The 15071-nt window shown below is 33.8% G+C and overlaps 2 protein-coding genes across 3 annotated transcripts; one reads left to right on the top strand and one right to left on the bottom strand.

Moving 5' to 3' along the window:
* Positions 1-5301: 5301 nt before the first annotated feature.
* On the top strand, positions 5302-8050 carry LOC108992919 (protein RICE SALT SENSITIVE 3-like). Of its 2 annotated transcripts, none has more exons than XM_018967642.2 (7): positions 5302-5799; positions 5915-5965; positions 6295-6423; positions 6578-6683; positions 6839-6880; positions 6994-7050; positions 7223-8050. In XM_018967642.2, the coding sequence occupies exons 1-7, from the start codon at positions 5669-5671 to the stop codon at positions 7922-7924; spliced, it is 1218 nt and encodes a 405-aa protein (XP_018823187.1). In that variant the 5' UTR covers positions 5302-5668; the 3' UTR covers positions 7925-8050. The 2 variants fall into 2 exon arrangements, with proteins under 2 accessions (XP_018823187.1, XP_035550175.1); XM_035694282.1 differs by having other exon boundaries at positions 5667-5799; positions 6295-6434.
* Positions 8051-13945: 5895 nt separating this feature from the next.
* LOC108991968 lies at positions 13946-14599 on the bottom strand. The gene has a single exon (XM_018966397.2). The coding sequence runs from the start codon at positions 14597-14599 to the stop codon at positions 13946-13948; it is 654 nt and encodes a 217-aa protein (XP_018821942.2).
* Positions 14600-15071: the final 472 nt, after the last annotated feature.

Genomic DNA, 15071 nt, shown 5'->3' with positions numbered 1-15071 from the left:
TTTGGGAGATGAGATAAGAATTTTGTGTTTTGTTTTAGTGTTTAAATTATTATGTTTTAATATTATTATTGTTTTGAAATTAAAAAAAGTTGAATTGTTTATAATATTTTATATAGAGATTTGAAAAATGTGTAATGATGAGATGAGATGAGATGAGAATTTTGTGTCTTATCCCACTCCTCAAACCTGCCTGATCAACCAAATATGGATGCATACAATATGCAAATAAGAAAAAGGCCAATGACAATTTTTTTGTTTATGCAGCAACTTCTTGATCTTTAAATTTCAAATTCATAATTTTTCTCAACAATCTAAATAGATAAACTAGTTAGCATCCCTTAATAACCACGATTTCCCCACTGCAAATAATACTCCATAGGACATAAATGATGGTTCATACTCCATAAGGTCAAATTACAAAGTACAGATCGCCTACAAACCCTAGATTCTGAGATCCACTTTCAGTAATTTAGGGTAAAATTTCTAATTTTAAATCGACTACAAACCCTACAAATTTCAAATCTATTTGTATATGAACAAAATTGAAGTGTGTGTGCGTGAGTGGTGAGAATTTGAGTATGAGTGAGTAATAATAGAGAGTATGTGAGAAGTTTGGGAATAATGCTAACCGGCGTCGAAATCACAGAGAAAAAGAAGCCATCCTTGTCGCGACGACATCCAAACCTGTAGTCGATTGGGAGGTGGGGGAGAAAGTAGGCTTAAAGGGCTTACATGGGAGTTCGGGGAGACTGAGAGGGCCTCACGGGGGAAGGGGGAGATTGAGAGAGGTGAGGACCTGTTCACTTTTAGTGAACCTGGTCTACCAGCTAAGAGCACTCTCATTGGAATAGCTAAATTAAAGTACATTTTTTATGAATGTAAGATGAATTTAACTTTTAGCTATTCCATTTATATAAATCTCTACATTGGAATAGACATTTTTTCATTATATGACAATAAAATAATATAAGATGAATTTAATTTTGACTATTCACATCAAATCTCCAAATTGAATTATCCATTTATTCATTATATAGTAATGAGTAATTAATAATTTTGAAAATTTTTTAATTTTTTAAATTATGAATTTATTTTATTTTATCATATTTTACTATTTATAATATTATATATTAATTTGTAATTGTATTCTAATTATATTTTTTCAATTGTCATTTAAAATGGAGAGAGAAATAATTAATATTAAAAGGAGAGAGAAAGAAATAATATAAAAATGATTTGATGAATAAATAGTGTGTTCCAAATTTAAAAATTAGTTTAGATATTACTGTAGTTATATTCCAAATATTTGAAATATAGCTAATTCAATGTGAGTAATTTATCCACCTAATAGTTAAATTCTCATTGGATTTAACTTTTAGCTAATCCAATGAGAATGCTCTAAAGTTTGCTTTGGTTGATGTCGTACAGTAGACTGATGTCAAGACTTTTTATTATTTTAAACTTTTTTTGAGTCGTCACGGCTTGATTTGATTTGCATTGACCATTATAAAGGAATAAAAAATTCAAAATTCGACTGGTTGCCAAAAATTAATTACTTTAGTTACGCAGAAATCTAAGGTCGACGTGCTTTCCAGTATTGAACTAGCATTAAACTCAAAAATTGCATTATTCACGTATAATAAATAATTCTCCACGTTTTTTCAAATGTGTTGAATTATTCACAAGGTACAAATCCATTTATAGACTTGCAAGTTTCTATTCACTCAGATCATCAGAGGCAACAAACGGTAGAGGCCGCGTGAATACACTTTTCACGTATACTATATATTGTGTTATGTAAGATGTAGTTATGAGTTGTGTAAATATCGTACTGCATTTATTTTTTAAATAGAGTAGAATCCATTGTTAGAAAATTAATTTTTTCATAACACAATATATAGTAAAACCGACAAAAATAGAAAAACCCATGCATCGTAATTATATTATTTGGCTAGCATCCAATGGAAACCAAACCCAGAAAATGAAAATGAAGACAAATGAGTATCCTATGTTTTAGGTTGACGATTAATAATTCCTAGTATTCTCGATTTAAAATTTTAATATATATATATATATATATATATTTCTTTAAGCTTATGATGCCATGCCGTAACATAAGCTTGATTTGGAGTCTCTCTCTCGCCCTTCAAGCCATGTACTTAGTTTATAATGTTGTTTCTTAAGTTGTTATACTGTTTAAATATTTCATGCATTTAAGACTCGTTTGTTTTCAGAAATAAAATAAGATGAGATTAAAGTTAAAAAGTTGAATAAAATATTATTAAATTATATTTTTTAATATTATTTTTACTTTAAGATTTGAAAAAGTTGAATTGTTTATTTTATTTTATATTGAAAGTTAAAAAAATTGTAATAATTAGATAAAATGAATTGATATGAGATGAGATGTTTTTTAAAAATAAACGAGAGCTTAATAAAAGAGAAATACAATTTACTTGTCATTTTATCTTGTATTAAAAATATTTTTTTTTCAGGTAAAACGTTGTTCGAGTGTTCGAGGAGGTTCCAAAAAAATGTTAATGAAATTTCGTTACTTGAGATTCATGTAATTGTCAGACCTTGCACGACAGTGTTAAAATATTTTAAAATCCATAGATGGTATTAGTTTCTATCTAAATTAATCTATGAAATAGTTATAATTATGAATATATAAATGTAGTATAATTATTTAAAAATAAATAAATATAAAATTTATATAAAAAATTAATTTTTTAATAATAAATTTTACTCACTTTGTTATATAATATTTGCTCATTTCACGTAACATTCTCAAATAATTATAATTGTGAGTAAATTGTGTATAGTAGTTTATTTAAAAACATATTATATTTAATAAAAAATTTTAAGAAGCACTTTGACCTTTGACACGTCGATAGATGAATCAAGGAGTGGGATCCACAAAGGATACGTTCATGCGGTTCGGAGCGAAGTCCGGACTTCGGAGCCGATCAATGCGGGGAGGTTAGTAGTTTTCACCCACGCGCTTTAGCTTGGATCCTTGGAAGAGGAGGGAATGGTTATGAGGGCGCGTGGCGATGAGGGCGTGTCGCATGTAGGAGACGCAGTGCCCCGCAATTCGTGCGTCAGTCTCCGCTTTTAATTTCTTTATCAGAAACGATAAACGGATTCAATGAGGCGGCACGTGCGCACGTGACACCTGACTAAATCTTCTTTGTTTGTTAAAAATACGCCACGGCCACGCTTTGCCCTGCAGTCTGATCTAACTTGAGGCGATAGCCCTTTGTACGTGAAAAGACAGTTATGGTCCTGTATCGACGATAATTGTAATTCGAATTTTACTACGCATTATATAATTCGATATATTAACCTCACCACTTATTATGATATTTATTATAATTTTAAAATAATTAAAAATATTAATATTTATTAGCATGTAAAAAGTTACATCAGTGATATATTAAATATATAAAAAATAAGTTTTATAAATAAGTTTTAATTTGGATTAAAAATTCATTTCATTTCATTATTTTTTAAATTTTTTATATAAATTATAATAAATAATTTAATTTTTTTAAATATTAAAATAATAATATTTTATTTAATTTATTTAAATTCATTTAAATTCATCTCTAATCATAAACAAGACTAAATCTTTTGATTAACTGTTATTTTTACATTTTTATCTAAAATTATTTTTCATCTTGAAAAATCTTCACTTGCCTTTTTCAAAAAATAATATTTTATATGCAGTGCTACTCCCATCTCTAGGAGCTCCCGTTAATTGTTTTAAGATGAATTTTTTTTTTGTATTTTTTTATATATATATTTTTAATACATTTAAATATATTTTAAAAAAATAAAAAAATTATAATATTATTAAAAAGTATTTACTTAATTATTAAATAAAAAATTCATAACCATAAAAATTAACGGTACAAACTAATGATAAAAATAGTATTTTTTATATTTTATTAAAAAATAGTACGTTTAAGCAATCATAACAAGGAGCCGGAGTGCTCAAATAGTTATTATTATTTTAACTTACTACAATATAGTACGAAATTATCATGATTACTCTTTAAGTTCGTCCTTACAAAACTGACATAATAACATTATCATATTCCATTAAAATATTAATCCAAATCTAAAGATCAGGATCCACCCGCATCTCTTTTGACTGGTAATGATTCTGTCTTAGTTGTCCTTCATCTCCAGCTATTAAAAAAATGATTGGATTTGTTTGGCAAGTCAGAAAATAGAATAGGGAATTAGACAGTGAAATAAAATGAGATATGATAAAATAATTTTAAATAAATTAAATAAAATATTGATAAAATATTATTTTTTAATATTATTATTATTTTAAAATTAAAAAAATTAAATTATTTATTATATTTTATATAAAAACTTAAAAAAATTATAATTATAAAATAAGATAAATTAAAATAATTTATATATCCAAATCAGCCCTCGTACTCATCCAAACACAATTCATACTACCTTTTATATTATAAATTTTAAAATAAAAATATTTTTATAAAATTATATTATTTTTATAAATTATTTTATAAAAATATCATTCGCTTTAAAATATAGTTATATAATATGTTATAAAAAATATTGTGTGTTCATCCTTTTTTCTGAATATATCCATCTTTGCTATAAGCAAACCATGAAACCATAAAAAATAAAATAAAATAAAATCACCTCAAAAAATAATGTCAAACCAATTAATTTTTTTTTATATAATAATTATATTTCAAATATAATTATTCAAACAATTTTTTAAAAGAGATTATTTTGTTTATCACAAATATTCTCTAAATTATGCTGTACCGGGACATGTTAAATTATGAATTTTCTTGTGATTGATACCACACAAAAAAAAGCTGATACCAACGTGGAGTTTGCTTAAATATCAGTCCAAGCTTAAGATTAAAAGCCAAAGATGCACTAATATATACATACAAAACCTATGAGCAAGGAGGAGCTCGGCTGCTTGACTTCCAAACCTTGATAAATTTATTTATTTTATTTTTATTATTTAATAATTAAAAAATAATTTCAAATATATTGATGTATTTTATTTATATTTTAAAAATATTTAAAAAAATATAAATATAAATAATGTAAAAATAATTAGCGGTAAGCCTGAACGGCGCTTTTTTTTTTTTTGTTTTGTTTGACCTATCTTTTTATTCTTTACTTCCTCCTCACTTTCACTGTAGTGCTTTGCAAGAGACATGGAAAGAGGATAAAAGCTGTCCCACAGTTTTTCATGGTGTGATACTTGCAATATTCATCTCTTTCCTTTTTACTTTTTTTACCTTCCTCTATCAAGATCGCCGTGCTTTGTTTGGGACAGACAAAAAGAGTAGAAGACAGAGGGGGGCTGGTGGGAGAGCCAGCCAAAAAATACAACTGAGTGAAGAGAGAGAGAGAGAGAGAGAGAGAGAGAGGGTATTGTATGTGGTGGTTAAGAATTGTAGAGTTGCAAAACTAGATAAAAAAAACTGAGTTGAGTTTGAAGAATCAGTGTTTGAGAGGTTGAGAGGGGATAGAGGAGAGAACTGAAAAAAGGTCTAGTGTGAAGTGAAAGAGAAAAAAGAAGAGAAAAGACATAAATTAGAGAGAGATAGAGAGAGAGAGGGGGGCGAAAGAGAAAGAGAAAGACAGAGAAAGAGAGATGGTGGGCTCGGGAACATCAGATAGGAGCAAAGAAGCTGTTGGGATGATGGCCCTTCATGAGGCCCTCAGAAGCGTCTGTCTCAACTCAGACTGGACTTACTCTGTCTTCTGGACTATCCGTCCTCGCCCGTATTTATCTCTGTGTCCCTTTAATTTCCATCCTCTCTCTTATCTCTCTCTGTATTATGCTTTGATTTGAGCTGCTTCCTTAACTTTAAGTGGTTCTCTCTACCTTTTATTGCAGAAGAGTCAGAGGTGGTAATGGGTGCAAGGTTGGAGACGACAACGGCAGCTTGTAAGTATGGTTTGCGTTCACCTCATTTTAGTTGCTGTGAAAGCAGAGGAATTAGTGAGTGAAGTAAAATTTTCAAAAAGTGTTAAGCTCAGCAGTATAATTTACTTTTTCTGAACTTTGCTCAGCAGCAAGGCAGGGCATCACTGTTTCTCTTGTTTGGAACAGAGGAAAAACAGTAAATTATATCGATGGAAGATGGATTCTTTACTAAGTATTTTTGTGATTGATATACATGGATGGGATGGGTATTGAGTAATATTTCAATTTGCATGGTATGTTTTACAGTAATTTCTGAGTTGATGTAACTTTGTCTATCAAATTTTGTGAAGAATGTTGATGTGGGAAGATGGGTTCTGTCGAGGAAGAGTCGGGGATTGTCTTGAGGAGATCGATGGTGAAGATCCCGTCAGAAGAGCCTTCAGCAAGATGTCCATTCAGTTATATAATTATGGAGAAGGGTGGGTACTGGGTAGGTGTTTTTGGTTGTGGTTTCAATGCTCTATCTCTGTCTCTCTATCAAAATCTTATAATAACATGGAGAGTAGAGAGATATAGAGGGTGAAGGATTCTCATTATTTTATGGGTCCTGAGTGGGTGAATTGGTTTGAACAGGTTGATGGGGAAGGTTGCATCTGATAAATGCCATAAATGGGTCTTCAAAGAACCAACAGAATGTGAACCAAATATATCTAACTACTGGCAGAGTTCTTTTGATGCTGTATGGGACAAAACACCCACACCCTTTTATTTTTTTGTATATTTAGTTTCACTGCTGAAAAATTAAGTATCAGATACCATTGATTTCCATTGGTTAGATGGTACAGTTTTAATGATTGGAGGTAACCTTCCTATTTTTGGTGCTATTGAATGCAGCTTCCTCCTGAATGGACTGATCAGTTTGAGTCAGGAATTCAGGTCAGAACAGAAATAGTTATTCCACTGTTGCAAGTCTCACGTTAATCATTTTCCTTTTTGGTTTTTTTCAATTACTTAGACTTTTGTGCTCCTTATTTCAACTCCATGAACAGACAATAGCTGTAATTCAAGCTGGCCATGGCCTTCTACAGTTGGGTTCTTGCAAGATTGTGAGATTTGTTTTTCTTCTTTTCTCTTCTACTTCTTTTTCTATTCACTGTTTTTCTAGAAGCTGCGATTACATATTTGGTTGAGTTTAAGGAGTAATATTTTCAACCAAAACATATTAGCATTAATTTTTTGGAACTGTTTGATAAAATGAGAGAAAATATCTAATGACAGATAGCGGAGGACCTCCATTTTGTACTAAGGATGAGGCACAGATTTGAATCTCTAGGCTACCAGTCTGGATTCTACCTCTCCCAGCTCTTTTCTTCAAACAGAAACACTTCCTGTACTTCCTCACTCCCTTTAAAGCAATCACCCATGCCAATCCGCCCTCCTGCATCACTCTTCAATTGGGGCCAAAGGCCCCTTCCATCTGCAACTTCTATGCTTTCTTCACCCAATTTTCCAAACTCGGCCAGACTTGGATATCCAGATGAAACCCACATGTTTCTCCTACCTCATTCATCTGAAACCCGTATTGAAGACATGGCAGGAGAGCATGAAAACGACATCAAGTGGCCAAACGGACTGTCTTTCTTCAATGCACTCACTGGACGTGCTGAAGATGCCAAGTTGTTGTTTAATCCGGAAAGCTTAGGAAGCAAACTAGATCAGAATCCAAACCCAAATTCGGATGCGTCAAATATGCATAATGGTGGTGGAGCAAACCCCAATGAGTTATTGAGCTTGGACAGCCATCCGGGGAGTGCAAGTAAGATGGAAAACAAATTTAAGAGGAGCTTTACTTTACCAGTCAGAATGGCTTCATCCTCTTCGTCCACATCTGTTGATCATCACCAGCAGCACCAACCTGTGGAGTACAGTAATCCCGAAGCGGCTATGTACACGGATGTTATGGAGACCTTCTTGGAGTGAATTGAAGAGTCTAGCTTGTATTAGAGGGAAAAAAGGATGAGATGTTGTATCTAGGCCAAGCTTTTGTGTTCCTTCCTGCTCATGTTCTCCTGCTTTTTATGAAATTTGTATTTTGTTTTTCTTTCATCCATTACTATGACTTATGATCATTTGTTGTGGTAGATCAAAACATAAGTTTTCCGCAAAATCCGCAGAATACTGCAAAAACTCAGGAGAATACGGTATATGGTAACTTGCACTCATCGGTGCTTGTTCCATATTAATGCAAGTCAAATTGGCATCAATCTTAATCACAACCACCTTAGGCCGGGCCTAGTTCAATTTCCAGGGATAAGAACATATCCGTTTAGAAACTAATTAAAACCATACCCCAGGCGCCATAGTTTAGCAAGGATATGGGTAGCCGTATCGAGATACCTTCGTAACGCCAATCCATCAGCTAATTGATTTATCCTCAGGAATGTTCCCTGCCTTTCGCGGATCAAACCTGCCCCTGCTTGCGCAGACATGCTTACAGTGCATGCGTATGCCGAAACGCTATCCCCAAGGGGATGTGGAATTCTATGTACGAAGAGCATTCTCACTGCGACGTTTTCTTTCCAGTATCATGTGAGCATCCATGCATGCAGAGAAAGGGTGACAAAAAAAATATACAGTATGCATGACTTCATACTTCGATAACGATGACTTCAAATTTCCATAAAAAGGAAAAAGGCCTAGGTAGCATGAGATGGATTCAACAGACATCTCATCACGAATTTGCAGTGATGATCATTACACACACACACACACATTTATATACTTCGTGGAAACAAGAAAAAAGCTACATCTCTTCCGCCATAGGGAATAATATCAAATTGGAAGCCTCTAAAAAGTTTTCTTCGCGTAATCCTCCACAACTTGGAGGCTTGCCAATTTGGCATTGATCATGATCGGCATGAATGATGAGTACTTGCAATTTGGTATAAAACTTTTTGGTATGGCTTTATTTGGTAGCAGTTGTACCAAGTAGATTAATGTTCAATTTAGCACGCTTTAACTATGCACTCTGTTCACTAAACTCGACAGACGTTTGATACTATAAATTAACAATATGTATAGCGAAATGAGTACAGCTTATATATATATATATATGTATGTATGTATATATGTAACAATTTCCTTACTCCAATTACTTAAAACTAGGGGTGGACACCTGGCCACTGCATCTGGCTTGTTTGCTACCCCTGTCCGCAAATGGACGGTGTGAGAGCAGATGCCCGCATGCTTGGAGTTGTCGGGGGATGGGGCTCAAGCCCGCCTGGGACTTCTCCCGTCCAATCCATCCAAATAAATTTCTTTAATAAAACAACGTCATTTTGGGGATAATTTTAAAATGACGTCGTTTTATTATAGAGTTTGGTTTTAAAATCCCATCCCCTCTTTTCCCCTTGTGTCTTTTTCTTTTCTTTCTCAGTCTCTCTTTTTATGACCGACTATATGGTTTTAAAATCTCATCCCCTCTTTTCCCCTTGTGTCTTTTTCTTTTCTTTCTCAGTCTCTCTTTTTATGACATGACATCCGATATAAAGGATGATTTCATAAATCAAGGCCAAGATCACACAACAGCTAATCGGGCAAGAATCATGTCTGTAACAATCACAAAATCACATAAAAATAGTCTATGTAACAACTAGGAAATTATAGCCACAATCTTAGTTTATTTTCCTTGAATAGAACTTGTAAATCTTGTATTCAAGCTATACGAGTCTATGTATCAAGTAGTGTGTTAAAAAGATTTGTTTGTTCAATCATTGAAAAACTTGGAGCTCGTCTCTCTCTAAAGGACATGGGTCAGCTTCATTTCTTCTTGGGCATGGAGGTTATCTCTACTAAATCTGGTTTATTCTTGTCCCAACATAAATATATTCGTGAAATCCTATCTACAACTAATATGATTGGTGCTAAGGATGTTTGTACACTGCTGTCTACAAGTATTGCCCTCAAATTGGTTGATGGTACCTCCTTTGTTGATAGCACAGAGTTTCGACGTGTCATAGGTACTCTTCAATACCTTTCTCTCACACGTCCGGATATCTCATTCACAGTGAAAACTCTCTCACAGTTTATGCATAAATCAACTATCACTCATTGGACAGCTGCAAAGAGAGTCCTTTTCTATTTTGAAGCAGACCATTTTTCATGGCATCCATATCCACAAGAGCTCCAGTTCAAATCTCACAACATATTCCGATGCCGATTGGGCTGGCAACTTTGATGATCATACATTTATTTCTACATATATAAGTTTTATTGGCTCTAATCTCATTTCTTGGAGTTTAAAAAAATAAAAAGTTGTCACTCGATCATCCACTGAAGCTGAATATAGAGCTCTTGCAAATGCTGCATCTGAAACAATATGGCTACTGGCACTATTTACTTAGCTCGGTTTTCCACTTTCATCCCCACCAAAACTGCTCTGTGATAATTTGGGAGCAACTTCAATCCAGTTCAGCATTCTCAGATGAAGCATATTCAGATTGACCTCCACTTTGTTCCTGACATGGTTCAATGAGGCACACTTAATGTTCATCATGTTAGTACTCAAGATCAGCTTGCGGATTTTCTAACAAAACTACTGTCACGACAACGTACGGAGCTTCTTTGAAACAATATTGATCTTGTCGATGGCAGCTCCATCTTGCGAGGTTGTATAAAGGATGATTCCACAAATCAAGGCCAATATCACATAGCAACTAATTAGGCAATAATCATGTCTGTAACAGTCACAAAATCATAGAAAAATAGTCTCTGTAACAGCTAGGAAATTATAGCAACAATCTTAGTTTACTTTCCTAGAATAGAACTTGTAAATCTTGTATTTATGCTATACGAGTCTATGTACTGTACAAGTAGTATATTGAAAAGATGGTTGATTGTGAGTAATAAAATTTTTGTCAATATTCGAATTTCATCATCCGATTGCCTCGTCGCTATCATAGTCTCTCTCCCTTTCGCCGTCGCCTACGATCAATATATCTCTGAGTTGGTTTTGGTTGGTGGGTGGGTGGACGGCCGTAGGTGCCAATCCGCCATTGGCCCGCATCTGAATGAGGTAGGGATCTTATAAGACTGTTCATCTGGGTTGTATTTTTTTCCAACTCGGTCCGAAACTCGGGTACACCTGATCCATGTTTCGAGTTTAACCCAGGTTTACAACACGAAACCTTTTTTTTTTTCGTTACAATCATAATATTGTACCCCAAAGCCGGAGAAATGCAATGCATGAGAGATGGCGGTCGTTTTTCCCGTATGTTTCCCTTAGCCAAATGGTTATGTGCCCCTTGATCGCCACTCTTCCACCAATCTCTTCGTTGGAGGTCCTTTTTCTCTTACTTTCATTTCAACATTCAATTTCCTTTTCATTTTCGTTTCCTACCATTTATCTTCACACGCCACTCCAGCCATGTTTTATTAGCAACTTCTAGGTGACGCAAGTGCCTAAGTTCAACCATTTTATCTAGCTTTTTTTTATTTTTTTGCCCAGTTTTCTCGATAACCAAACACAGGCTTTCTACCCTTCTCAGTCGTAATCTTTTTTTTTGGATTGGTAGTTTCTATCTTCAAAATATTATGATTGTAACCAAAAAAATGGGGTTTCGGGTCTAACATGGCTAATCTGATCCGAATTTTGGTTAGAATTTAAAACTCGGGTTCTGGTCCGAGTATACCTAGATTTTCGAGCTAAAATTCGGATGAACAGTCCTAATCTTGGGGCCCAACTCTTCTGCATTGCCTATGTGGCGGCGGCGGGGGGAAGGGTGGGGGGACTGCTCGATGGTCACCTGATGCGGGTATCACCCCTACTTAATAAGAAATAGCTCTAGCTTTAAAAGTATTAGCATTAGAATCATCAAATGAGTCTACTCTTCAAATTTTGATAAATTTGGCTTTAAAATCACTGCATTGGATTCACCATATACACAAATTTAAAACTTTGAGGTACAGGACATTCTTCTTGATTTTCAAATTTGCAGAGCTACTATTCATAACTATCCGGATTATTTTATGCTTATTTAAATGCGTATTGAGACTAGCCAAACATTGTGGTTTTGACATGTGAAGCTAAAAACAAAACCAAATAGAAAATTGTGCATATATTGTTACTCAAATCACATGAATTTGTAACTTTTTAAACCATTCTCTTTATAATCTTAATGTTTTTCTTCGTCTCAAATAATTATATTAAGTCTAAAAATGCATAAAAATTACAAAATTATATAAAAATTATGCATTGTAATTTGTATATATGTTTGTTGGGTAGAAGAAAGATTGATAAAATGTCTTTGTTGGATAATTAGGTTGAGGAAAAAAATTAATTGAAAAACAATAATTTAAGTATAAAATTAAATTATTAATTAACATATAGTTAGTGTAATTGTAAAATATGAAAGAAAAAATTAAAAATATTATTATTAAAAAAATAATATTATATTATTATTTTAATGAATCTAATAACTAATCCAACGTGAAATTATAGATAGAAAGGTTTTAAATTTATAAAAAATATATAATTTTTATTAAATTTTAACGATAAATTTGATAAAACTAAGACTAAGAGCATTGGCATTGGATTAGCCAAATGCCTTTTCATCTTCAAATTTAAATAATTTTATAAAAAGTTGACCTACATTGAATTAGCTAAGCACATTTCAAATAAAATCTGATCTACAGTCTTTTCATCTTTTTTTCTAAAGATGAAAAGAACTGTTTCAAGTCCAAATTAATTGTTTCATGTCTGAAAGAAGACAAGCGACTAGTAAATTGGATGCTGATAGGGCTCAATTACTAGTGGAGAAAAAGAGGAGAAATGATACGGAGAATAGGAAGATCGATATGGAGATAATGAAGATGGATCTTGCTGGCATGAATGGAATGCAACGAGAATATTTCTTGAATCTTCAAAAAGAGGTTTTTGAGAAATCAAGGAAGCGATTTTCATCTCTATCTCAATCTTCATCTTTTGAAGATGTGTAGCCTTTTGTTGGTGGGAAGTTTTGGGGTTGTAGCCTATGATATTTTGTGGTGTTTTGTTATTTTGGATCACAAATATGGGTGTGATGTTCATAGTTTTGTGGTGTTGGTTACTACCCTATTCATTACTCTTATTTTGTATTAGTTGGTGATGATGTTTGTGAGAATTGGCTTGTTGCATTGAAGATCGATGAAATTATTTTGATAATATTGATATCGTGTGATTAAATTTTATTTATTGAATTGTGAAAATAAATATGATTGTTGGAGATTATAGGAAGTTATGAAAATAGAATTAATTAAAAAATAAAAATTAATTATAAAAAAAATAAAAATAAAAATAAAAATATTTTATTATTATAGAGAGTATGATGACTAATACAATATAGACTTTAAGTTTTGAATGGTTAGCTAAAAGTAAAAAAGTTACGTATTCTCAAAATTTAAAGAATAAAATAATCAATCCATGCTATAATATTCTAAGTTTTCTCGTCGGCTGCATTCAAAGCTCAAGTGTCGATACGTTACTTTTACATGTTCCAAATCCTAATAGATCTAGAAAGAAGAGGGGGGGCCGGGAGGTGCCGGAACGGGGAGACAAAATGGATAAAACAATTAGGCACTCCTGCCTTTGGTAAAAGAAAACCCGACAAAGTTGAACAAACCACATTCTTTTTCCTATGAAGCAACCCCAGTTACAGAGAAATTACGCTAGGTTTAAACTCTTGACAAATGCCCTCGGCCTTGGCATGGGTACTTATTGATTTCAATTGATTATTAATGTTATAAACAAAACTTTAAAATCATAACAAAATCATTAATATTCTAATAACCAATCTCGAGGGGCTCTTCTAGGAATTCTGAAGTACTTCTGCGTCTTACATTTCAAAAACCAATGAAACCAAATCACCATGCCTAGCGACATTAGGCTGATCAAAACCCAAAAATTAAAAGGAAAATAAGAAATGGATGAGTTATTCTAACATCAAGTGTCCTTGCCAATCATGATCATCTTAATTTGCTCGACGGTTCCATGGCATGGCATTCTTTGCAGGCCGAGACAATCCCCCAGAAAAATTCAGTAAAATGCCACAAGCTTTCCCCTTTCCTCTCCCGAACTTGTTTCTTTGGTTTTGCTTCTTTCCCGGCCAATTTCTTTCTACGCAAAGGGTCTTCGCGACTCAAAAGAGGTACAGGTGTAATATATTGCCACCTTTGAGAAGACCCATATATTTGTGCTGAAAGAGCTTTATTATAGGCTTGGTGTCTATCTCTAGCCATAGTTGCTTTGGATGCAACTTTGTACTGGTACAACAATTTTCTCTCAGACATGTCGCTCGTGCTCGTCCTTGCACTGCTGCAACTACTGCTCCGACTATTCGTGCTATTACTTCGCGACGACCTTAGCGAGTCCTTGCTGCTAACGCTGCTGTTGCGGCTCGTTGTACGAGAACCCTCGATAGCGACACTGGCGGCTGGTTGAATAGGAAAAGCATGCGGTAAGAGCCGGCCATTGAAAAACAAATGGTCGGCAGGAGAGTTTTTGAAGGATGAGTCCGGCGTAATAGAACCGAACTCGAAGTCGGAGTCTTCGTCTTCTACCGGAGTGCTTGGGAATGAGAACACCTCGCCAGAGCAGCTCCTTTGCCGGCGATTCTCCATGGAGTTTTGCGAGTAGTGTTTGTGCTGCATGGGGGGAGCTTGGTTTTATAGAACGCTTCTTGCTGGGGACACGTGGAGTGATCTGGACACTTCGTTGGGAAAGTTCGATGCCCCGTTGGTGCAAATCATCAGATCACATTTGCCAACTCGACCTCAATTTTGACACATGAACGATGATGGAGTTGTAATTATATGGGTAGCGCGGGATATTTGTGGACAAGTTTTCAATGATTGTACCATTCACAGTCAAACTTAAACCCCCACACTGTCGAAATGGGCCCACCATTTCAACCTATGCAAGCAATTCCAATAGAGCTTTGCGAGGGATATGGCCACGTTCTTAACCTTTTTCGTACCACGAACACCTTAATAATTTGCTTCGGAAAATCAAATATAATGTAGGGAGAGAGTGTACGAGTAATCACTTTAATTCATCTTTTATATTTTTTGGCATGCATAAGTTTTGAATATA

Source organism: Juglans regia, chromosome 9 (assembly GCF_001411555.2).
Source record: "Juglans regia cultivar Chandler chromosome 9, Walnut 2.0, whole genome shotgun sequence".
Classification (NCBI taxonomy): domain Eukaryota; kingdom Viridiplantae; phylum Streptophyta; class Magnoliopsida; order Fagales; family Juglandaceae; genus Juglans; species Juglans regia.
This window is presented reverse-complemented; position numbering and strand designations above follow the sequence as displayed.

Excerpts from the sequence above, each read along its gene's own strand:
- LOC108992919 (XM_018967642.2), top strand. The coding sequence starts at position 5,669 with ATGGTGGGCTCGGGAACATCAGATAGGAGCAAAGAAGCTGTTGGGATG. Across the intron at positions 5,800-5,914 it reads TGGACTATCCGTCCTCGCCC|AAGAGTCAGAGGTGGTAATG; the intron begins GTATTTATCTCT and ends CTTTTATTGCAG. Across the intron at positions 6,684-6,838 it reads GGCAGAGTTCTTTTGATGCT|CTTCCTCCTGAATGGACTGA; the intron begins GTATGGGACAAA and ends TATTGAATGCAG.
- LOC108991968 (XM_018966397.2), bottom strand. The coding sequence starts at position 14,599 with ATGGAGAATCGCCGGCAAAGGAGCTGCTCTGGCGAGGTGTTCTCATTC.